This window comes from Ornithorhynchus anatinus, chromosome 12, assembly GCF_004115215.2.
Source record: "Ornithorhynchus anatinus isolate Pmale09 chromosome 12, mOrnAna1.pri.v4, whole genome shotgun sequence".
NCBI classification, from domain to species: domain Eukaryota; kingdom Metazoa; phylum Chordata; class Mammalia; order Monotremata; family Ornithorhynchidae; genus Ornithorhynchus; species Ornithorhynchus anatinus.
The window spans coordinates 2,055,678-2,079,577 of NC_041739.1; the positions used below are offsets into that span (position 1 = coordinate 2,055,678).

The following is a 23,900-nucleotide window of genomic DNA, read 5'->3' on the forward strand; positions in this document are numbered from 1 at the left end:
CCCCTCCCGTCCCGGGGGGCCGAGGGGGGTCGACCCCACGCGTACTCACTCGAAGAAGGTGGTCCATCCGGTCTCGTCGCTCTTGGTGGCCAGGAGCCCGCTGTTGCCGTGGTAGGTGAAGAGCACCAGCTCCAGGCCCTGGGCCGTCAGGCTCTTGAGGCAGCCGTTGGTGCCGATGGTCAGCCAGATGACCTGGTTGTCGGGGGAGACCACGCGCACGGGCAAGCGGTTGGGGTCGCGGCGGATCCTGAGCGTGTTGCCGTTGCTGTCGGTCACGGCCGTCACGTCGTCGTCGTTGCTGTAGCTGAAGTTGTAGAGGTAGTCCCCGGTCACCAGGCTCAGGGTGTACTGGTGCGTGCCGTTGACGTCGAAGATGTACAGCTCCTGGTCGGCGGGCGAGGCGATCTCGTAAACGTTCAGGGCGCTCAGCAGGGGCCGGTTGCGGGCCACGGCGCGGATGCGGATGTTGCCCAGGTCGGCCACGTAGAGCGTGCCGTCGGGGGAGGCGGCCAGCGAAGAGGGGGCGCTCAGCTTGGCGTCCTTGGCGTAGCCGTCGCCCGCCTGGTAGCAGTCGCAGTTGACGTCGTTCTTGCAGTCGCAGTCCGAGGGGACTCCGGCCACCAGGGAGATCTCGCCGTCGGTGGTGACCTGTCGGATGCGGTTGACCTTCTTCTCGTCCGTCTCGGTGATGTAGAGGACGCCGCTGTAGGAGACGGCGATGGCCGTGGCCGACTCGAGCGTGGTCTGCACGGCCAGCTTGCCGGCCGAGTACTCCACGCCGGGGACCTGGCAGTGCATGGGCCGGCCGGCCGCCACGCGGACCTGCCGGTTCTCCGTGATCTGCAGGACCACGTTGTTGTCCAGCACGTAGATGGAGTTGTCCATGGGGTTGATGGCCAGGTCCGTGGGCCATTCCAGGCGCACCTAATAATAACAATAATGATAGTGATAATAATTCCGGTATCTGTCAAGTGCTTACGATGTGCCAGGCACCCTACTCCGCTCTGGGGTGGAGACAACGCAAATGGGGTTGGACACAGTCTCTGCCCTACGTGGGGCTCACAGTCTCAATCCCCATTTTACAGATGAGGTGACTGACGCACAGAGAAGTGAAGTGACTCGCTCGAGGTCCCACAGCAGACAAGTGGAGGAGCCGGGGTCAGACCCGAAACCCAAGCTGGGGGTGGTCCGCTGCTTAGCTGGCTGCGGGAGTTGTGGCTCTGGTCCGACAGGTCCCCCCTTCACGATCCTACCGCCGCAAATCACCGCTTTTTAATGGCATTCTTTAAGAGCTTACTATGTGTCAAGCCTGGGGGGACTCAAGTTAACCAGGCTGAACAAAGGTCCTGTTCCACATCAGCTTCACGATCTCAGTCTCTTTTGCCGGCTCCCCCTCCGCCTCCCCCCCTCTGATTACTCTACACTGTAAGCTCGTTGTGGGCAGGGAATCTGTTCATCTGTTTATTGCAATGTTTTTCGCTCCTAAATGCTTAGTACAGCGCTTTGCACGCGGTTAAATGATCAATAAGTACAACTGAATGAATGAGTGATAATGGGTGTTCCTCACGGCTCAGTTATGGCTCCCCTTCTGTTCTCCATCTACACCCTCTCCCTTGGAGAACTCATTGGCGTCCGTGGCTTCGACTACCATCTCTACGTAGATGATTTCCAAATCTCTACCTCCCTCCCTGACCTCTCTCCTTCTCCACTGTCTCGCGCTTCCTCCTGCCTTCAGGACATCTCTACTTGGATATCCCACCGACACCTCACACTACACAGAGCGTGGCATTACAAGCTCCCTCCTCACAGGACTTAAGCGCTTAATACAGTGCTCTGCACATAGTAAGCGCTCCATAAATACTATTGACTGAATGAATGAAGGACACCGGGTCGGAGACAGCCGCAGATAGCCTGTGGTCTTGTCTATCGAGTCACTGTGGGAACGTACACCCTCCCTGCCTGACCGGGCCCGGGGTAGAGCTGTGCGAGAGCTCCATTATGGTTTCCATCCCGAGGAGGGAGACGCCCTCGCTAGTAGGGAGGACCCTGATAAAGCCAGTATGTGTGCTCGCTGGCACTCCCACGAACCCAGCGGGAACGATTCGGTGCTTTCTGATGACTCTTAGGTCTCCTTACCCCTAATCCCAGGCCCGCGTGAGGGTGTGGGCCAGAGCTGCTCGAATGAGCTTCTGTCCGGGGCCGGGGGCGACCACGCCGCTTAACACGTGTCCCCGGAGGGGAGATCCTTAGGGGGAGGGCGGAGCGGACCCCCAGCCCACGCTACCTGACTGATGTGCATGCTGGTGTCGCAGGTCAGAGGTCGGGCGGAAGTCAAGTCGTTGGAGCCCAGGAGCGTGGAGATGATTCCGTTCTGATCCACCTTCCTGATCATGGTCCCGTCCACGAAGTAGATCAGCCCGCTCTTGTCGATCGCCATCCCTTTGGGCAACAGAGAGAGAGAATCCATTCTGGTTGGCGTGCCAATCGGATGGGACGGGCAGGTGAACCCCCCGGTGGGCGGGGTCGCCGTATCCTGGTCTCTATTGCCCTGGGCAGACCCCCCGCTATCATTTCTCTGGGCGGGTGGGAAAAGGAAGGCGAAGGAGGCACAGGAAGTGGGAGGTCACGGATGGATAGGGAAAAGAGAGAGGGCAGCGAGGGGGCCAAGAAGCACAGCAAAGAGCGCCAGGCCAGGTCTGCACAATGCAGCAAACTGATGCCAGTGGGAAGGTACCGCCTCAGAGAGCGTCTCGACAGTTATCGTGGTCATCTGTGGCCACTGTGCCTGGAAGGCAGAAGGTTAAGGGTTCTAATCCCACCTCCACCACTTGTCTGTTGTGTGACCTTGGATGAATCAATTCACTTCTCTGTCCCTCAGTTCCCTCATCTATAAAACAGGGATTGAGACTACAAGCCTCACATCGGACAGGGACTGTGTCCAGGTTGATTTGCTTGTCTCCGCCCCAGCACTTAGTACAGTGCCCGGCACGTAGTAACCGCTGAACAAATGCCATCATCGTTATTGTTATAATCATCTGTGTTGTAACATATCAAGTGTGATAATTGCTTTATTCTGAGAGGTGTTCTTGTTATGAAAGGCATGAAACCGGAAGGGTGCCGTTCGCAAAGACTCCCTTCGGTTTTGCCGGATGAGGAGCCCGTCCTGGATAACGGAGGGAGATGGGGAAATCGGATTTGGGTTGAGAAATGCAACGGCTGTCCACTTCTTAAAGTGTACCCCGGCAAACCGAACAGACGAACCGTTTTTCCCGGGGACACGGCGGAGTTAAGGGCCGGGGGTAGCGGGGTCCTTCCCGATCTGACCCGCCTCAAAGGAGGGGCCTACCCCGAGGCTCTGCGGTCCCTCCCAGTCCACCCGCTTCCGGCCTGAGCACCCCCAGACCCGGGTGGACCCCGCGGGAACTACCTTTGGGGCTCATGAGGGTGGCCTCCACGGCCTTGCCTCCGTCGCCACATCTGGCCTCGTCGAACGGCAGGCACTGCTCCCCAGTTCCCGCCACCACGTCGGCGTTCTTGGTCAGGTCCTTGGCTCCGGTGAGCGAGCGCGGCCTATAGATCCGGCGGGTATTGGTGTCGGACACGTACAGGTCTCCGGTCACCGGGTCGATGGCCAGGTAGTATCTGTGGGCCGGGTTGCTGCTGCGAACGGCCGGGGAGAGAGCGCACTGGTCAGAGGGAGGAGGGAGAGCCGTCTGCCCGTGGCCCACCCCAGCCACGGAGATGGCCGTGAGCTGAAACGCACCCGATCCACCTGGGCACTGCCTTCTGCCCGTCACGGGGTCGGACCTGTCCACCCCATCCATCTCCACCTGTCTTCCCCGCTAGACTGGAAGCTCTCTGTGGGCAAGGAACGGCAGAGGCCCTTAGCCACTGCTCTACATAGAGGGAGTCACTCTCCCCCGGGGTGACACGGAGGGGTCACTCTTCCGCCAACAGCCCTCTGTCCGTCTGGCACCGCGCTGTCGGAAGGAACAGCCGTGGCACGTGTTGGGGTGGGGGATCGAGACGCACTTATCCTGGGGCCAGGTCACCGCGGCATTGGCCGGCGGTACTTTGGTGCTTGGCGAACGCTCAGCCCAGAGACTTGCTCTCTCTGGGATAAAGCATTACTTTTTCCCCAAGCCACGGAGCCGTCTTCTCAGTTGATCAATGGTATTGAGCGCTTACTACGTGCATTACACTGTACTAAGTGCTTGGGAGAGTCCATTACAGCAGAATTAGCTGATTCATTCCCTTCTCAATTTAATTCATTTGTATTAATTGAGCGTTTACTGTGTGCAGAACTTGGGAGAGTTACAGTATAACAATAAACGCACACCATCCCTGCCCACGATGAGCTGACAGTCTAGAGGAGCTTATGTCCTCATTGGTGAGCACTGCACACAGTAGGTGTTCAGAATGTGCTTCTGAAGATGACGTCGATGATATTTATTAAGCACTTATTGTGTGCAGAGCTCTGTACTGAGCGCTTGGGAGAGGACAATACCAAAGAGTTGGAAGACACGTTCCCTGCTCACGACAGGCTTCCGGGCCAAATGATGAAGCCGGTGACATCTCTGGTTGCTGGGAGAGAAATGTACTGACCCGGGAGGACCTAGCCAGATCTCCCGGGAACCGGCCGAGGGGACAGACTCTAACCTTATGCCGTGGTACTTTGGAAGACAACGCCGTGCCCATCTGTCCTCGGTAATAATAATAATAATAGCTGTGGTATTTGTGAAGTACTTACTACGTGTCAGGCACTGTACTAAGCTCTGGCGTAGATGCAAGGTAATTGGGTTAGATATAATCTCTGACCCACATTGGATTCACACTCTAGATTCCCAGATGAGGTAACTGAGGCACAGAGACGTGAAGTGATCTGCCCAAGGTCACACAGCAGACGAGTGGCAGAGCAGGGATTAGAACCCAGCTCCTCCTGACTGCCAGTGCCCGGGCTCTACCCAGTGGGCCATGCTGTCTCTCTATGGCAAGTCAGTCTCTGAAAATGCCCAGGTGGGACTGAGTGGCAGCGGATGGTTGGGAGTTGCAACGGTCAGGGTGTTTTTGCGACACGGCTAGGCCCCGGCTCGGTCTGAGGGGGTGGTGGCCCGCCCGACCACACCGACTGCGGGCTCACCGTCGCTCAGGCCGAAGGCCGAGCCGGCCCGGATCCACCCCCTCCTCTTCACCAAGTCAGAGCCGCCACCCGGAAACCTTTCTCACCTCCCGGCCGCGGCCTCCTCCCCGGCCTCCCCGCCTCCAGCCACTCCTCGCTCCCGCCTGCTCTGCTTCCTGCCGCCCAAGTCACTCCTGAACGGCCTACACGAGAAGCAGCGGGGCTCAGTGGAAAGAGCACAGGTCGGGGAGTCAGAGGTGGTGGGTTCTAGTCCCGGCTCTGCCACTTGTCAGCTGTGTGACTTTGGGTGAGTCACTTTGCTTCTCTATGCCTCATTTACCTCATCTGTAAAATGGGGATTAAGATTGTGAGCCCCATGTGGGGCAACCTGCTTACCTTGTATCTACCCCAGTGCTTAGAACAGTGCCTGGCACTTAGTAAGTGCTTAACAAATACTGTTTAGACGTGAGCCCGTTGTTGGGCAGGGATTGTCTCTATCTGTCGCCGAATTGTAATAATAATAATAATAATAATAATGATGATGGCATTTGTTAAGCGCTTACTATGTGCAAAGCACTGTTCTAAGCGCTGGGGGGATACAAGGCGATCAGGTTGTCCCACAGGGGGTTCAGAGTCTTCATCCCCATTTTACAGACGAGGTAACTGAGGCACTGAGAAGTTAAGTGACTTGCCCAAAGTCACAGAGCTGACAAGCGGCGTAGCCGGAGTTTGAACCCATGACCTCTGACTCCCTAGTCCTTGCTCTTTCCACTGAGCCACGCTGAATTGTACATTCCAAGCGCTTAGTACAGTGCTTTGCACATAGTAAGCTCTCAATAAATACGATTGAATGAACGAATGAATACACGGCACCTACCCACCCACCATGGTGTGTCCAACCTGATTAACTCGTACCTACCCCAGCCCTGAGAACAGTGCTTGGCACACAGTACGTGCTTAACAAATACCACCATTATAATTATTTATTATTATTCCTTCTCATCGAATGGCAGCAGAACGGTGACTGTCCATTCCGGACCCACCCCGGCACGGGTCCCCAGTGGCCTCCGCACCAAGGCTTTCCCCAAACTTGCCAGCCGCTCCCTCAGGTCCGATGACCATCCCGCGTCCTTTCGTCCTCCTGGTGCATCCCAGCTCGGATGCTGCTCCTACTGCTGCCTCCCTCGTGCCTGGCCCTATTTTCTTTTATTGGTATTTGTTAAGCCCTTACTATGCGCCAAGCACTGTACAAAATGCTGAGGTAGATACAAGTCCCACAGCAACTTAAGTACGTTTCCGTAATTTGTTTATTTATATCAATTTCTGTCTCGCCAGCTCTAGACCGTGAGCTCACTGTGGGTAGAGAAAGTGTCCGTTTATCGTTGCATTGTACTACTCCCAAACGTTTAGTGCAGGGCTCTGCATGCGCTTAGCGCTCAGTAAATACGATTGAATGAATACAAGATAATCGAGGTGGACACAGTCCGTGTCCCACAAAGCACTCACTGTCTTCACCTCCATTTTACAGATCAGGTAGCTGAGGTGCAGAGAAGTTTAGTGTCTTTTCCAACGTCTTCCAGCAGATAAGTGACGGAGCCCGGATTATTCATTCAATCATATTTATTGAGCGCTTACTGTGTGCAGAGCACTGAACTAAGTGCTTGAAAAGTACAATATGGCAATAAAGAGAGACAATCCCTGCCCGGTCCTCCAACTTCCAGGCCCATGCTCTTTCAAATGAGGCCACAATAATCGCATTATACATTCCAAGCGCTTAGTACAGTCCTCTGCGCACAGTAAGCATTCAATAAATACGATCGAAGGAATGAACGATCTTCGCTACTCTTCTGACCTTCCTCCTCCAGGATGCCTTCCCTGATGACTACTTGAGTCAGTCCTGGTTCCCCCCACCCCGCTCCCCTACACCCTTTGGCTGCCCTGCACAAGTCAGAATGCCGAGATGCTCCGCCTTTCCGGCCCATTTATGCCACCTGGCCATTCCCGAAAACTTCCCAGGCCTTCCCGTCTGCCTCTGTAAGACACAGGGAAACCACTTAATGGGACTGCTTAAATCTGCATAATGGTTGGCATACACCAGGATTTTATTCTTGTGACGTTGGCGGGGAAACCGTTGCCCCATCGTTTCCAGGGGGCCACTGGTCGATTGATCTTTCCTTTTTTTGTTACTTCCACATCTGCCTCTTCTGTGCCCCCTCCCCTTACCCAGTCCACATCGGAGATTCAGACAGGAAAGGGGGCACACAGAGAGGGACCCATACACCCGTCTGCACACACACTAACCCACGCCTGTGGTCGGACCCATGGTTAAGAAGGAGAAGGAGAGGGAGAGAGAACAAGAGACCGAAAGAGAGACACAGACAATCAGAGAGGCAGAGGGAGAGAGAGACAGAGAGAAAGAGATAGAGACAGACACACACCAGTGAAAAGGCAGCAGGGGAGAAATAATAATAATGATAATAATGTTAAGTGCTTACTATGTGCCAAGCACCGTTCTAAGCGCTGGGAGGGATACTAGGTAATCAGCTTGTCCCAGATGGGGCTCGCAGTCTTAATCCCCATTTTTCAGATGAGGTAACTGAGGCACAAAGAAGTTAAGTGACTTGTCCAAAGTCACACAGCTGACAAGTGGCGGAGCCCCGATTAGAACCCACGACCTCTGACTCCCAAGCCCGGGCTCTTTCCACTGAGCCATGCTGCTTCTCATAGGAAAGAGGAAAGGAGGCTGGCTCATTAGCTTTCCCGTTTACGCCAAGCAAAACTCTAGCAAACCTGAAGGGTCGATTTTGTCTGTTTCAGGATGGACCGAAATCCAGTTTGGGCCAAGATCACCAGGGCAGGAAACAACACGTGACCCAAACAGCAAAGATCATGAGACAAATTCAGACCCCTCTCCCCCTGCCGACAACTCCCTGGTTTCCAGATAGGACCCTTTTCCAACACCGTCTTCAAGCTGTATCGCTCTGTGTAACCACGTGACAATTTGGGGAATCCCATCTCCTCCTCCAGGAGGCCTTCCCCCGATTAATCTCTCATCTCCACACCTGATGTCCACCACCCCGCCACTTTAGCACCTCCCAAGCACTTGGGGCTCTCTCTCCTCCACCCGTTGCTTACGCTCACGTCTTTATGCTCTATTGAGAGTCTTTTTAAAAATGTTTTTTGTTAAGTGCTTACTATGTGCCAGACACTGTACCAGGCACGGAGGTAGATACAAGTTAATCGGATTGGACACAGTCCATGTCCCTGATGATGCCCGTTTTACAGATGAGGTAACTGAGGCATAGAGAAAGCAAGTGACTTGCCCAAGAAGCAGTTTGGCCTAATGGAGAGAACACCGGCTCGGGAGTCAGAAGGACCCGAGTTCTATTCCCGGCTCTGCCGCTCGTTGGCTGTGCGACCTTAGGCAAGTCACTTAACTTTTATGTGCTTCAGTGGCCTCATCTGTAAAATAGAGAGTAAGACTGTGAGCCCACCGTGGGACGTGGACGGTGTCCAACCTGATTAGCTTGTATTTAACCCAAGACTTTGTACGGTGCCTGGCACACAGTTATTTGTTAAACAACATTTTTAAAAAAAGGTATTCTGAACCCGTAATTTATTTCAGTGTCTGTCTTCCCCCCAGATTCTAAACTCCTTGAGCGCAGAGATCAAGTCTCCCAACTCTATTATTTATAATAATAATAGTAACAGTAGTATCTGTTAAGAGCTTACGATGTGCCAAGCACTGTTCTAAGTGTTGGGGGAGATACAAGATAATCGGGTTGTCCCACGTGGGGCTCACAGTCTTAATCCCCATTTCACAGATGAGGTAAATGAGGCCCAGAGAAGTGAAGTGACTTGCCCAAGGTCACGCAGCAGACAAGTGGCGGCACCGGGATTGGAACCCACGTCCTCTAACTCCCAAACCCGTGCTCTTTCCGCTAAGCCATGCTGCTTATACCCTTCCAAGGCTGCGGGCTGCTTGGTTGACGGCTTGACAGAGAGAGACCCAGACACTGCTGTTTTCTTTCCCCTCCAGCGCACCTGCTCGGCCAGCGGAAGGAAGCAAGGTTTAGTCAGAGGCACGGAAAGACGCAGAGAGGAAACGGCAGAAACGGAAAAATTCTCCTTCGGACCAGGCGCTTACCTATGTCTAAAATCCTTATTTCTGGACGGAAGCAGGGAAGGAAAGCGAGAAGAGTCGAGTTAGCCCGCGGGCGGAAAGGGCAGTGAAAGGATGAACGGAAAACAGGAGCTGTCCACTTGGGTCCGAATCTGAGCCGGCCCCGTTTGCTCCAAGGGGCCCCACCGCTGGCTTGTTTTGGGGTCTTCTTGGAGCCCCCCACTTCTCCCCAGACCCATGGCCCATCAGCACCCCACTCCTGCACACCTCTCTGCACACACGGTTGGTGACTTGTCTCCTGGCAGTGCCTCTAAGAAGGTTTAGTCCAGACCCTGGGCTCTTGAGATTCTGAGGTTCAGAGGTCCGATCCTCAGGGACCCCTCCCCTTCCGTGTCTCGGGCCTCAGTTTCTCCACCTGAGAAACGGGGAGAAAGCCCACTTCCCAGGACCATGGAGGGAATAGTTCTTTCAGAAGAAGGTTGGGCCCTGACCGGAAAGGGTAAAGGGAACGGCCTGCCGGATCCTGTGCGGCTGGGCTCGGATCAGCCTTGCAGAGGGTTAGGCTGGGGTTGGGGACCGGGGAGGCGGTGGAAGGGCTTCTCGGCCCTGGGTTCCTGGTCCTTCCCCCTCCCCGTACCCTCCTCGCCCGCTTAGGGAATGATGTGAGCCTCAGAGGAACAGATGCCCCTAATAATGCCGAACCCCGACTCTGTCGAACGCTCTTCTTTTGCACTTCTCAGAGCGTCCCTGTGAGGTAGGGAGAGGCTGGTATTATTACCACCTTTGGGGAGGTGAAGAAACTGAGGCTCGGGAGATAAAAGGACCTGCCCGAGATCACCTAGCAGACCATGAGCTGAGCCGGAACTAGAACCCAGGCCCGCTGCCTCCCAGGCCCTTTCCCCTAGACCACGCCGCCTTCGACACCCTCTATTCAGAGACGCTCGGTTCGGTGTCTGAGCGTAATTTCTGGTAGTCATTCAGGCTGCCCATCTGGTAGCCGAATGCCAGCACCCCATTCTCGTTTCCGGTTTGCTCTGTCCCTCCTTTCACCTGGCCCCTCTCGCTTCCCCTGGCTCACCGGCCCCCTGGCCCTTCACTCTCTCCGGGCTTCCTCCCGGCCCTCCTCTCTGCCCCATCAGCTGATCCCCTGGCCCCGGCCCACCGGTCCCGAGAGGGCACCTGAGCTCCAGGACGCTGGTGACGTTTCCGGAGGGGAAGATGCGGCGGATGTAGTTGAAGTCGCCGACGTAGAGGCTGCCGTCCACTCCGCAGGCCAGCGCCACGGGGGCCAGCAGCTTGTTGCCGTCCGCCTGGCCGTTGCAGCTGGGGCAGGAGATGCTCCGGCGTCTCCCGTTGCCCATGATGCTGCTGACCACCGGCGGCTGCTGGCAGATGAACTGGTTCTCCCCGTTGCCTTTGTACAGGATCCCTGCGGGGACACCAGGACCGTTCTACCGGGCGTTCACCGTTCGCTTCCTCTGTCCACCTAGCCATCTGTCCACCTTTCCATCCCTCCAGCCATCCATCCAACCACCCATTCCTCCCTCCATCCGTCCATCCACCCACCGCTTGCGTGGACCGAATGCCTACTGTGCACGGAGAGCCGGACCGAGCACCCGGGACAGGCCGAGAGAGTTAGCGGACACGATCCCTGCCCTTAAGAAACTTACGGTTCACCACACACAGAACACTGGACTGAGCGCCTGGCCGAGTCCAATAGAGTGAGCAGACGCCATCCCTGCCCTGGAGGAGTTCACCATCGAGCCAGGGAGAGACAGACGTGGAAATGCATTACAGAAATGGAGTTGAAAGATATGGACCGAAATGGTCTGGGGCAGGGTTTGTCTCTATCTGTTGCCGAACTGTATATTCCAAGCGCTTAGTACAGTGCTCTGCACCTAGTAGGGGCTCAATAAATACGATTGAATGAATGAATGAGTAGTTCAGGGACCCAGGAGTGCTGAAATGGTAGATTGGGACAGAACCTCTAGACCGTAAGCTCGTTGTGGGCAGGGAATTTGTCCATTGATTGTTGCATTGTGCTCTCCCAAGAGCTCAGTACAGTGCTCTGCACACAGTAAGCGCTCAATAAATACGACCGAATGAATGAACCTGTGACGGTCAGAGACTCATCTTTCCGGAGAAGATGTGTTTTCCCAAGGGCTATGCGTCATTCAGTTAATCGTATTTATTGAGCGCTCACTATGTGCGGAGCACCGTACTAGGTTTTTGGGAGACTACAACAATAAACAGACGCACTCCCTGCCCACAATGAGCTTACAGTCTAGAGAGGGAGACAGGTAGTAATATAAATAAATTCCAGATACGGACATTAACGCTGTTGGGCAGAAGGGGGGATGAGTAAAGGGATGAGGATGGGGAGAGCAGTGGGCTGCCAGGTGTGAAGGAAAAGCAGCTCCAGGCAGAAAGAAGGGAGACAGCAAGAGTTCAGAGGCGTGAGAGAAGAGAACGGGGCCCGGTGAGCACGTTAGCTTGAGCAGAATGAAGAGCGCGAGCTGGGGTGTAGTGGGAGAAGAGAGTGGGTGTCGTCGGCACCCCGAGGGCGAGGACTGAGTCAAATACCTCCGCTCTGCTATTCTCTCTCGTGTGCTCAGTGAGGTGCTCTGCCCCCACCAGGCACTCGGTCCCTCCGTCTGGGCAGTGGATCCATCGAGATCCCGTTCTTGTCTGCCCGTGGGTGGGAGGTGGCCGATGGAGGGAGAGGTATCAGCTGCCCCGCCCGTCGCCGGGTGGAGTGTGACGGATCTCACCGTTCTGGACGTCCAGGACGTGGTGCTTGTCCAGCGTCCAGCCCCCCATGTTGGAGGCGTCCAGCTCGTAGCCCTGCAGGACGGCCGTCCGCTTCTCCCACAGAGTCAGGTCCAGGCAGGACTCGTACTCGTAACCCACGGACACTGCAACCGGAGCAGACCACGGGTCACGGCGGGGGCGGCGCCCTGGGGCCCCGGCCCGGCCGCTTGCCGCGTTGGGTCAGCGGGTGAAGCCCCGCTCTGGGAGCCGGGCGACTTGGGTCCTCATCCCGGTTGGCCCCAGGCAGGCCGGCGGGGGCGAAGGCCAGGCGTGCGCTTCGCAGGGGGCTGCGCTCGTGGCGCTCCGGGCCCCAGCCGGACCACGGCCGGCGGGAGTCAGAGCGGGTGAGTGGCGTCACGCCGGCCCCCGGCGCTATCATCAACCAAAGACTGCTGAGAAGCAGGGTGGCTCAGTGGAAAGAGCACGGGCTTTGGAGTCAGAGATCATGGGTTCGAATCCCTGCTCTGCCACTTGTCAGCTGTGTGACTTTGGGCAAGTCACTTAACTTCTCTGTGCCTCAGTTACCTCATCTGTAAAATGGGGATGAAGACTGTGAGCCCCACGTGGGACAACCCGATTCCCTTGTGTCTACCCCAGCGCTTAGAACAGTGCTCTGCACATAGTAAGCGCTTAACAAAAACCAACATTATAATAATAATAATAGTAATTATTATTATTAATAAAGACTCTTAGCCCTGGAGTGCCGGGATCGGGGTTTCTCCATAATTTCTGACAGGAATCTCCAGCACGTCAGGAAAAAGTTCCACCGGATTTCTGAGGATTCCAATCACAATTTCCTCTGGAATATTTGTCATCATTACCATTCTCGCTGCTGATGGTGATGATGACAAAGAGGCCAGTGATGACAAAAATAATAATCTGCAGCATGGCTTAGCGGATAAAGCCGGGGTCCGGGTGACAGAAGGACCTGGGTTCGAATCCCGGCACCTCCACATATCTGAGTGACCTGGGGGAAGTCACTTCACTTCTCTGGACATCAGTTACCTCATCTGTAAAATGGAGATTGTGAGTGTGAGCCCCAAGGGGGACAGGGACTGTGTCCAACCTGATTAACCTGTATCTACCCCAGCACTTAGAACAGTGCTTGGCACATGGTATGCTCTTAAAATGTGAGTCCGCTGTGGGCAGGGATTGTCTCTCTTTGTTGCCGAGTTGTACTTTCCAAGCGCTTAATACAGTGCTCTGCATATAGTAAGCGCTCAATAAACACGATTGAATGAATGAATGAACAAGAACGATAATTATTATAAGTATTATGTGGATCGGGGCTGTGTCCAACCTGAACATCTTGAATTTACCCCTGCGCTTAGTATAGTGCTTGGCACACAGTAAGCGCTTAATAAATATCACTGCTATTTTTGTTATAATAGACTCCAAAGACAGAGCATGGGGTTGTGCAACAGCGAGACCACGGGAAGCAGTATGGCATAGTGGATAGAGCACAGGCCTGGGAGTCAGAAAGTCATGAGTTTTAATCCCGGCTCTGCCCCTTGCCTGCTGCGAGACCTTGGGCGAGTCACTCTGCTTTTCTGTGCCTCAGTTCTCTCATCTGTAAAATGGGGACTGAGACCGTGAGCCCCATGTGGGACAGGGACCGTGTCCATCCCGATTTGCTTGTATCCACCCCAGCGCTTAGTACGGTGCCTGGCACATAGAAAGCGCTTAACAAATACCACAGTTATTATTATGTGGTTCCAGTCTTGACCGGAGAATGATTCCTGTGTTTCTTACCTAGGAAGTTTTCGTGGCTCTGCCTGTGTCAAGTCCCTGACCTGAGGAAAGTGAAGTACCCGAGGTCCCTATCCTTTGCCTTCTGCCCCGGTGTGGGCACGACCGAGTCCTCGGCCCTCCTGCTGGAGGTCGTGACCACCTCCTTGAGGCTCCTCGCAAGAGGGGCTCAAGGGCTGGATGGGGAGTTCGTTCATTCATTCATTCATCATTCATTCATTCATTCATTCATATTTATTAAGCGCTTACTGTGTGCAGAGTACTGTGCAGAGACACATTCCCCTGCTCACAACGAGCCTATAGTGTAGCGGGGGGAGAGACGTCAGTCCAAACAAACAAATGACAGATATGTACATATGTAGGGGAAGCAGCGTGGCTCAGGGAAAAGAGCCCGGGCTTCGGAGTCAGAGGTCATGGGTTCGATTCCCGGCTCTGCCACTTGTCAGCTGTATGACTGTGGGCAATTCACTTAACTTCTCTGTGCCTCAGTTACCTCATCTGTAAAATGGGGATTAACTGTGAGCCTCATGTGGGACGACCTGATCACCCAGGATCTCCCCCCAGCGCTTAGAACAGTGCTCCGCACATAGTAAGCGCTTAACAAATACCAACATTATTAAATGCACAAATGAATGGGGGGGAAGAAAGGGAGCAAGTCAGGGTGACGCCGAAGGGAGTGGGAGAAGAGGAAAGGGGGAGACTAATCTGGGAAGGCCTCTTGGAGGAGATGTGCCTTCAATAAGGCTTCGAAGGGGGGAAGAGTCATTGTCTGGCGGATTTGAGGAGGGAGGGGGTTCCAGGCCAGAGGCAGGACGTGGGCCAGGGGTTGGCGTTGGTCGGGGGAGGAGTGGAGGGAGACTGCTCCGCTCAACTTCCCAGAGGGGATTTGGGTGGTGGTCCCTCCCTTCTGGCCCCCTGCTGCCGCCCCCCGCCCCCGGTCCCCCCGCCCCGGCCACTCACCCACAGCCTCCGAGAGGCCGTAGACCTTCTGGTTGTAGGCGTCCGTCTTGTCCCAGATGAAGGTGTAGGCCAGGTTGGGGGAGGCGGGGAACCACTTCTGAAAGAGCCGCCCCACCACGGCCACCATGAGGTGGACCTTCATGAGGTTGAAGGGGATGGCCGCCTGCGTCATGGCGATCTTCAGCACCGACTTGTAGCCGGCCGCGCGAGAACTCAGGTAGGAGAGCTTCAGGTCCGTCCCGGGGATGGCCGTCTCCTCGTGGAGCACCTGAGGCGGGGAGAGAGAGGAAGCCGGGGCTTAGTCTGCTGCCTCAACTGTTGGCAGGGTGCTGTCTTGGGCACCCATTCCGGGCAGGGTGCCGCAACTGGGGGCCCGCTGGGGGCAGAGTACTGTACTGGGCACCCGATGTGGTATCGGGTGCTCCACGTGAGCAGATCACTCTACTGAGTATCTGGGACAATAGCAAGATAGAACTCGTTCCTGGTGGCAATGTCTGACCTGCTAAAAAATAACAATATTGGTATTTGTTAAGCTTTTCCCACGTGCCAGGCACCGTGCTATATGCTGGGGAAGAAAGAAGATGATCGGGTCAGACACGGACCCCGTCCCACATGGGACTCACAATTAAGGTCAATGGGGAGAGGGCAGCTCAAGAGCCCGGGCCTGGGAGTCAGAGGATCTGGATTCTAACCTTGGCTCTGCCACATGCCGGCTGTGTGACCTCGGGCCGGTCATTTCCCTTCCTCTGGATCTCATCCGTAAGTTGTGTGTGCGTGGGATAAATATCGGTTCTCCCTCCCCGCTTAGACTATGAGCCCCATGTGGGCCAGGGATGAAGTCTGATGATCTGATTGCCCTGGCTTTACTCCAGGGCTTAGCGAATACCACAGAAATTATTACTTAACCTCTCTGATCCTCAGTCCCCTCCCCTCTAAAATGTAAGCTCGTTATGGGCAGGGAACGTGTCTGTTATACTGTTGCGTTGTACTCTCTCAAGCACTCGATACAGTGCTCTGCACACAGCAAGCACTCGGTAAATACAATTAAATGGATTACGATTGATTGGCTAGAAAATGGGGTTAAGAATCCCCATCTCGCCCTTCCTCCTGGGGCGCAGGGAGAGTGAAGTGGGTGAAGTGTGCCCACCCCATGGGGAAGGTACCCCCAAGGAGTATCAGGCGGTGCCGGGCCACTGCCCCTGCCTATTGGCATCACAAGGGGCAGGGTGTTCCAGTCGTGGTGTGGCCTTCTCCATAGCCGCCATGGAAACGAGGAGCCCAGGCGGGGCGGGATATGCGGCGAGGTGAACGGTGGGGAGAAGCTATAACGGCAGCCCCATCTGCCCGGATGCCCCCGAGCCTGGGCCTGGGAGCATGTGGGGGGTGGGGAGTGGTCCAGAAGAAGGAATCCCTGGACCAGGGGCATCGGGAGAGAGAGTTCCGGGGCCGGCTAGCCCCTCTGGCCCTCTCCCTCCTAGAATCCCTGCCCCTCTGAGTCCAGGGTGTGCATGGAAGTGGGCGTACTTCGCCCTCTGATTCTTGGCTAACTGAAGCCATTTTCAGGGGCCCACCACTGCCGTTGTCACGCCTCCGGAACCACGGGAGGTTCCTGGTTGAAGTCGACAGGGAAGGGAAACAATTTTCTGGAGGAGAGATAATAAACACCTCAAGAATGCAGAGCACTTTCACACCTGCAGCTATGGTTTCATGCCCACGACACCCCCGCCCCATATTACAGACGAGGAAACCGAAGCCCAGAGAGGTTAGCTGACTCACCCGAAGTCACGCAGCCGGTCCACGGCAGAGCTGGGACTCGGGTGCAGGTTCTCTGCCTCGAGGTCCCGGGCTCTCTGGGCCAGACCTGCCTGCCGCCTGGGATCAGATCTTTCATGGCACTGAAACTCCCACGGCCGGGGAAGTGGTCCCAGCCGATGCCAAGGGCAGAGGCAGCCTCGGCCACAGTCGTGGCCATGACTAGGGGCAGAGCCACGGTCAGGGCCACGACTACCATCGAGGCACAATCACAATCCATCCACCGTCAATCAATCGTATTTATCGAGCACTTACTGCACGCGGAGCAGCAAGGCCCAGTGGATAGAGCCCGGGCCTGAGAGTCAGAAGGTCACGGGTTCCAATACCGGCTTTACCACCTGTCTGCTGTGTGACCTTGGGCAAGTCCCTTAATTTCTCTGTGCCTTACTTAGTTCCCTCATCTGTGAAATGGGGATTAAGACTATGAGCCCCGTGTAGGACAGGGACTGTGTCCAACCCGATTATTTTGTATCTACCCCAGTGCATAGAACAGTTCCTATAAGTGCTTAATCAATACCAGAATACCAAAATAAATACCGTTATTATTATTGTTATTATTACAACCCTCGCCAGGGCCAAGTCCTAGTCACGACTCGGGGCCAGGCCTTTTAGATCATGTCAGAGTGTGGCTGCGATGGGGCAGATTGTAGCCGGGCACAACGGTGCTCGCGGCCCAGGTGATCCGGGGCCCTCTCCGGGAGGCTCGCCCTACCCAGTGATGAGAACTTCCAAGGGTGATAAATGCCCCGCCCGTCCAGAGGAGATGGGTCATGGCTCACCATCACCTGTTCTCGGGGGTCCCCCGCTCCCGGGCCCACCCGGTAGCCCTTTCGCTCTGGCCTGTCCTTCCCGAATGTGTGACTGGAGAACGGGGGAGCGTTTGTGATCCCTCCACAGCGCGCTACAGGAAGAAGCGTCCGAGCGCCCTCCCGCATCCCTGCCTCCCTCCCCCGCCCATCGCGGTCCCCCGGCCCCCGCGGGTGGGACCCGGTGGGCGGCACCTGGGTCTCGGGGATGATGGGGCTGTCCTCGGGGGAGGAGCGGAAGAAGGTGGACAGCGGGGACGCGACGATGATGGGGTTCGGCCGGACGAATCCGCTCAGGTCGCAGCTGGGGATGTCGTTCTCCTCTTTCTTCATGACCAGCGTGTCCATGACGTAGAACACGTTCCACGGGATCCACACCGTGTGGTACTGCGTGAGGAACGGGGCCCGCTCGAAGACCAGCGTCAGCGACGCGCCGCCGTTGGCCACCAGGTCAAACCTATGGAACAGCCACAACCCCGGGTCTCAGGACGCCCTCGGCTTCCTCCGCCCCGGCCGGTCCCCCCACCTGAAAATCTCTCGGCCACCCCCGGGGGGGACCCCCCCACCCACCCCACCGTCCCTCTAGACTGTAAGCTCACTGTGGGCGGGGAACACGTCTGTTTATTGCCGTACTGTCCACTCCCAAGTGCTTAGTACAGTGCTCTGCACACAGTAAGTGCTCAATAAATACGATTGAATGAATGAATAAATTCCCGATTGAATGACTGATTGCTGATGATGGCATTTGTTAAGCGCTTATTATGTGCCAAGCACTGTTCTAAGAGGTAGGGTAGATACAAGGTTGTCCCACGTGGGGCTCACAGTCTTCATCCCCATTCGACGGATGCAGTCGTGGAGGCACGGAGAAGTGAAGTGACTTGCCCAGAGTCACACAGCTAAGTGGTGGAGCCGGGATTAGAACCCATGACCTCTGACTCCCAAGCCCGGGCTCTTTCCACTGAGCCACGGAAAGGAGGGAGGTTGGGATAGTGACCGAGGGACTGTGGGTGGTAAGCACTGGACTGGATGCTTACGGTGTGCACCGCACTCTACTATCCGTCGATTTTTTTAATGGTAGTTGTTAAGCGCTCACTGTGTGCCAGCCGCTGTACTAAGCTCCGGGATAAATATCAGCTAATCAGGTTGGACACAGTCCACGTACAGGTGGGGCTCACCGTCTTAATCTCCATTTTCCAGAAAAGGTAACCGAGGCCCAGAGAAGTGAAGTGACTTGCCCACTTGCAGAGACAGGTGGTGGACCGTGTGCAGAGTGCTGTACTGGGTGCTACTGGGTTCAGGGTGTTGTATTGGGTACCTATTCTGTGCAAGAGTTGTACTATGTAGAGCGCTGTACTGGGCTCCTACTGTGTGCAGACCACTGAATTGGACAACTACTTTGTGCAGAGTGCTGTACTGGGTACCCATCCTGTGCAGAGTGCTGCACCGGGCACCTACTTTGTGCAGGCTGTACTGGGCACCTGTTGTGTGCAGAGCACTGTACTGGGCACCTACTGTGTGCAGAGCGCAGTACTGGCCACCCGCTGTGTGCAGAGCGTAGTACTGGGTACCTGCTGCGTGTAGAGTGCTGTACTGGGCATCTGTTGTGTGCAGAGCACTGTACTGACCTTCTATCGTGTACAGAGCGCTGTACTGGGGGAACAGAAAGAAGAAAGGGAAGATGTGACCCCTGGCCTGAGTAGAATGGAATTCTCCATCTTGACCGGGCGTTTTCCCTCCCGCTTCAGGGGTCGCTCTCCCCATCCCCCACCCTCTCCGGCCCCTCCCGCCGCGGCCCCTCGGGGTCCTCGCGTCCCTGGTGTCTGGCGGCCGCCGGGGGCTCTCCAGCCGACTTACATCCCGTCCTGGCGAGTGATGGTGTAGCCGTACTCCGGGTAGTGGAAGAAGGAGACGTTGACTCCGATCAGGGGCGTCCCGTCGGCGGTGAGCACCTGGCCTCTGATGACCGACGCCAGGCTGCGGGAGAGGGGACGGTCCGCGCGGAGGCCGGGTCAGGGCCACCGCCTTCAATTCGCCCCCGCTCGGCTGCCCGCTGCTCATCTGCGTCCATCACTGGGGCGCGCGGTGCGGGGAGGGCGTCTCCCAAATGACCACCCCCCCTTCCTCCCCGCCGCTTCCCAAAGGCAGTGGAAACTTCCCAATCCATTTTGAGGCCCTCACGGGCTCTGCTGCATGGGGGCCAAGGAGTGCGACGTCAGACAATTCCTCTTCCCCCCTTCAAAGCCCTACTGAAGGCCCATCTCCTCCAAGAGGCCTTCCCTGACCAAGCCCTCCTTTCCTCTTCTCCCACTCCCTTCTGCGTCACCCTGACTTACTCCCTTTATTCATCCCCCTCCCAGCCACACAGCTCTGATCTGCCATTTCTCTATTCATTTCTATTAACGGCTGTCTCCCCGTCCAGACTGTAAGTTCACTGTGGGCAGGGAATGCGTCAAATGGTATATCGGACTCTCCCTTGCACACAGTAAGCGTTCAATAAATACGACTGGCTGACTGACTCATCGCGGGCATCGTTATGACCATCATTACCATATACCATCGTTATTATTGTTATTATCCGTATCTACCCCGGCGCTCAGAACAATGCCTGGCACATAGTAAGCGCTTAACAAATCCCCGTGCCCGGCCCCCGACGAAGGGTGAGGGGCTGACCTCCTGTTGAAGGGGGTGTCCCCAGGAATGACGTGGGTGCTCTCCGGCCCCGTCAGGAAGCTGATGCGGTCGAAGAAGGATTTGGCGGCCTGCTGGGGCGGGGCCTGCTGGCTCTGGCTGATGACATCCTGGGGGTCCGGTAGCCCTCGGCAGTACAGCTGGTTCTGGCACGAGCTCTGCAGGCAGCAGTCGGGGTCCATGCAGTCCACCAGCCCGTCTGAGGAGAGAAATCAGTGGCTCGGGGTGGCACGAGTGGCATCTGCCGTCCGCGAGTGCAAGAGCCCCTCCCCTCCTCCGGCTTGCCCGCTGGGAGCCCCTCTGGGGGCGGCTCTGGGGGGAGACAGCTGGCCGCTGGCCACCGAGGACCTGGCCTTCAGAGAGACAGTCCCAGCCGGAACACGGAGACGAAGCTTAACCGCTCTCCGAATTAGCAATCGGAGGACGGCCAGGCCGTCAAATACGTTAAACTTTGATAATAATAATGATAACGTTGGTATTTGTTAAGCGCTTACTATGTGCAGAGCACTGTTGTGAGCGCTGGAGTAGATACAGGGTAATCAGGTTATCCCACGTGAGGGTCACGGTTCATCCCCATTTTACAGATGAGGGAACTGAGGCACAGAGACGTGAAGCGACTTGCCCACCGTCACACAGCCGACGAGTGGCGGAGCCGGGATTCGAACCCATGGCCCCCGACTCCCAAGCCCGGGCTCTTTCCACCGAGCCATGCTGATGCCAGCCCCCACGGGGACACGGAGACCCCCACCGCCACAGGGAGACACCAACCGATATGGAATAATCATAATATTAATTGGGGCGTTTGTTAAGTGCTTTTCATTCAATCGTATTTATTGGTTTTATTAAATCATTGTTATCGTATTTACTGTAGGTATTTACTATATCATCGTTATTGTATTTGTTAAGCACTTACTCTGAGCCGGGCACTGTACTAAGCGCCGGGGTGGATACGAGCAAATCGGGTCATAGACAGTCCCTGTCCCATGCGGGGCTCACAGTCTCAATCCCCATTTTACAGATGAGGGAACCGAGAAGTGAAGTGACTTGTCCAAGGCCACACCGCAGACAAGCGGCGGAGCTGGGATTAGAACCCATGACTTCCTGACTCCCAGACCCGGGCTCTAGCCCCTACGCCCTGTGGCCTGTCCCTGTAGACGGGAAGCTCGTGGCGGGCAGGGAACGTGTCTACCAACTCGGCTGAACTGTACTCTCCTAAGCACTGTAAGTACAGCTTGCTGCTCACAGTAAGCGCTCAATAAATACCACGGTTCGATTGACCGGTTGATTGGAAAGTGGGCCAGGTCCTGGGTACCACTTCCCCATCCCCCACCCCTCTCGCCCACGGACGACTGCGGAAACCAAACGGCATCACCCAAGCCTACAAAGTAGGTCACCGGCGCAGGCGGGATTAGAAACCGGTCTGCGTTCAACTGCTCGGGGGCCGGGCCGCTTCTCCCAAGACTTCAGCTCCCTTAACCGATTTAGAGTATTTGTCGTGAAAGTGGCTTTTAATATTCAAAAGCTATTCATGAAACTGGGATCTTTTTCTCGAACAGAAGAGTTTCATGGCTCCTAGCAAAAGCCATTTCCATAAGTCTCTCTGCATTAAAGCGGATGGGCCCCAGTCGCCGGTAAACAGATTTTTGTTTAGTTTTTAAGTGCAGCACTGACGAACGCTTGGCAAATCGTAACGACGATGATGACGGTATTTGTTAAGCGCTTACTGTGTGCCGAGCCCCGTTCTAAGCGCTGGGGTAGCAACAAGGTAATCGGGTTGTCCCACGTGGGGCTCCCCATTTTACAGATGAGATACCCGAGGCCCAGAGAAGTCAAGTGATTGGCCTAGGATCACACAGTGGACAAGTGACTGAGCTGGGATTAGAACCCAGGTCCTTCTGACTCCCAGGTCCCTGCTCTATTCACTAGGCCACGCTGCTCCTTTCCTCTATATTTATATCTTTTAAACTTCTGTCCGTATCTTTATACTCCATTACTTCCTCCTTCCCGTAATGTATTTCAGTCTCCACCTTCCCTGCTAGACCGTAAGCTCTTTGAGACCGGGGATCGTGGCCCATGTGAGATCGTGAGTCCCACCTGGGACAGGGACTGTGTCCAACCTGATTTACGTGAATCTATCCCAGCGCTCAGTACAGTGCTTGGCACACAGTAAGCGCTTGACAAATGCCATTAAAAAAAGTAAAAAGAAAAAAGAGAGAGCAGGAAAGCTGCGGGAGTGAGCAGCCAGGTGTTTTGGAGGTGTGAAAGTACGGATGTGAAGTACTGAGAAGTAGCATGGCGTAGCGGATAGAGCACGGGCCCGGCAGTCAGAAGGTCACGGGTTCTAATTCCCGCTCCGCCAAAAGTCTCCTGGGTGACCTTGGGCAAGTCACTTCACTTCTCTGTGCCTCAGTCACCCCGTCTGTAAAATGGGGATTGAGACTGAGCCCCACGTGGGACAGGGACTCGTACCCACCCCACCGCTTAGTACTGAGCTTGAAACATCGTAAGCGCTTAAAAAATATCACAATTATTATGAACAAATACCACAGTAGGGCTCAGCGCAGTGCCCGGGGCAGAGCAGGAGAACCGTCTAGCGGTCCACACGCCGAAGGAGCCCACTCCCTACCGCCACCCCACACCCCCAACTCTCCGGCCTCCCGCCTCCGTCCCGAGTCGGAGCCACAGGGCCAGCGTGGGCGACGGAAGGCCCGGGCCGCCGCTCTCGCCCCTTCCTCCCATCCCCGTCCCGGGCTCCTCACCTCCTTCGTTGTCCTTGCTGTCCGTGCACTGCGTCTCCATGGCGACGTCGCAGCCCGCCCCTCGCCACCCGGGCTGGCAGACGCAGTGCCAGCCGTTCTGGTCCAGCGTGCACCTCCCGTTGCTGTTGCACAGGCCCGGGCAGCCCTCTGGCGAGACAGACAGAGACGGGGGGGGGGAGGGGCGGGCGGGAGGGAGAGAGGGAGGATCCCACGTGACCCCGGGGCCGGCCGGCCAGGTCAACGAATGAGGGACGCTGGACTGGGAACGGCCCGGAGGGAGCGTGGGTGAACTGTAATTGCACATGGAGCGTGATCGAAGGGAGAGCTCGCTCCTTCGGCGCTCAGTGGCATCTTTGATCGGCCTGACCCTTGAGACGCCACTTACCTGGCCTGGGCGGCCCACCCCTGCAGACCAGACAAAATCAAGTGGGTTGTTGCTTTTCGGGGGGCGGTGGGGCGGGCGGGGGGCGGAATTTCCTTCGGCAAAGCGGGCTCGGTTGCGGCCCGTCTCTGGAGCCCTCGCTCCGTGGAGCGGACGGCCGACGGGGGGACCCCGTCCCGCGTGGCCGACGCGTAATCCCCCCCAATCCAAGACCCCGGAAGTGGGGGGAAGGGGATGGGTCCTTCCCCGGCGGGGCGGCCCCGGGGGGGTGGGGCGACAAAGACCCGGCGCTCATTTTGTCTGGTCTCGGCCTCGCCGAATCCACATGTGGAATTACAGTGCGTTCATCACCGCACAAAGTATAGGTCACTTGTCCGTGACTATACTTTATGCCCAGAGTACATTCCTCGTCACAGAAGAAGCCAAGCCCGGGAAAAGAGTGAAGCAGCTTTGCGTCTATTCTAACAAACATTAGGAGTCAGGCTGCAAACAGATGGGGGTAAGACTGACAGGAGTCCCAACTGAATGGAAGAGCTGAGCGTATCGGCTTACTTAGGACGGACAAAATGAAATACCATCAGAACCACAAGGAGACATTGAGAGACTCAACAAAAACACGGTAGTGAGACGTGCTTCAAGACAGAGCGGAGAGTGACACTCGGTGACAACCTCCCTAAGGCTGTTGTGTTGT

At 56.0% G+C, this 23,900-nt stretch overlaps 1 protein-coding gene across 1 annotated transcript in view; it reads right to left on the reverse strand.

Annotated features, from left to right (window-relative positions):
• The window catches only part of TENM3 (teneurin transmembrane protein 3), a 956,917-nt gene that overhangs the window by 11,042 nt on the left and 921,975 nt on the right, over positions 1-23,900 (reverse strand). Inside the window, exons 18-27 of the mRNA XM_039913675.1 lie at positions 22,828-22,974; positions 20,051-20,267; positions 19,235-19,354; positions 17,576-17,837; positions 14,763-15,030; positions 12,014-12,157; positions 10,422-10,671; positions 3,428-3,660; positions 2,285-2,439; positions 50-924 (exon numbers count right to left, since the gene is read on the reverse strand). Of these exons, the coding sequence (XP_039769609.1) occupies positions 50-924; positions 2,285-2,439; positions 3,428-3,660; positions 10,422-10,671; positions 12,014-12,157; positions 14,763-15,030; positions 17,576-17,837; positions 19,235-19,354; positions 20,051-20,267; positions 22,828-22,974 (2,671 nt within the window). The remainder of the gene's footprint in view (positions 1-49; positions 925-2,284; positions 2,440-3,427; positions 3,661-10,421; positions 10,672-12,013; positions 12,158-14,762; positions 15,031-17,575; positions 17,838-19,234; positions 19,355-20,050; positions 20,268-22,827; positions 22,975-23,900) is intronic.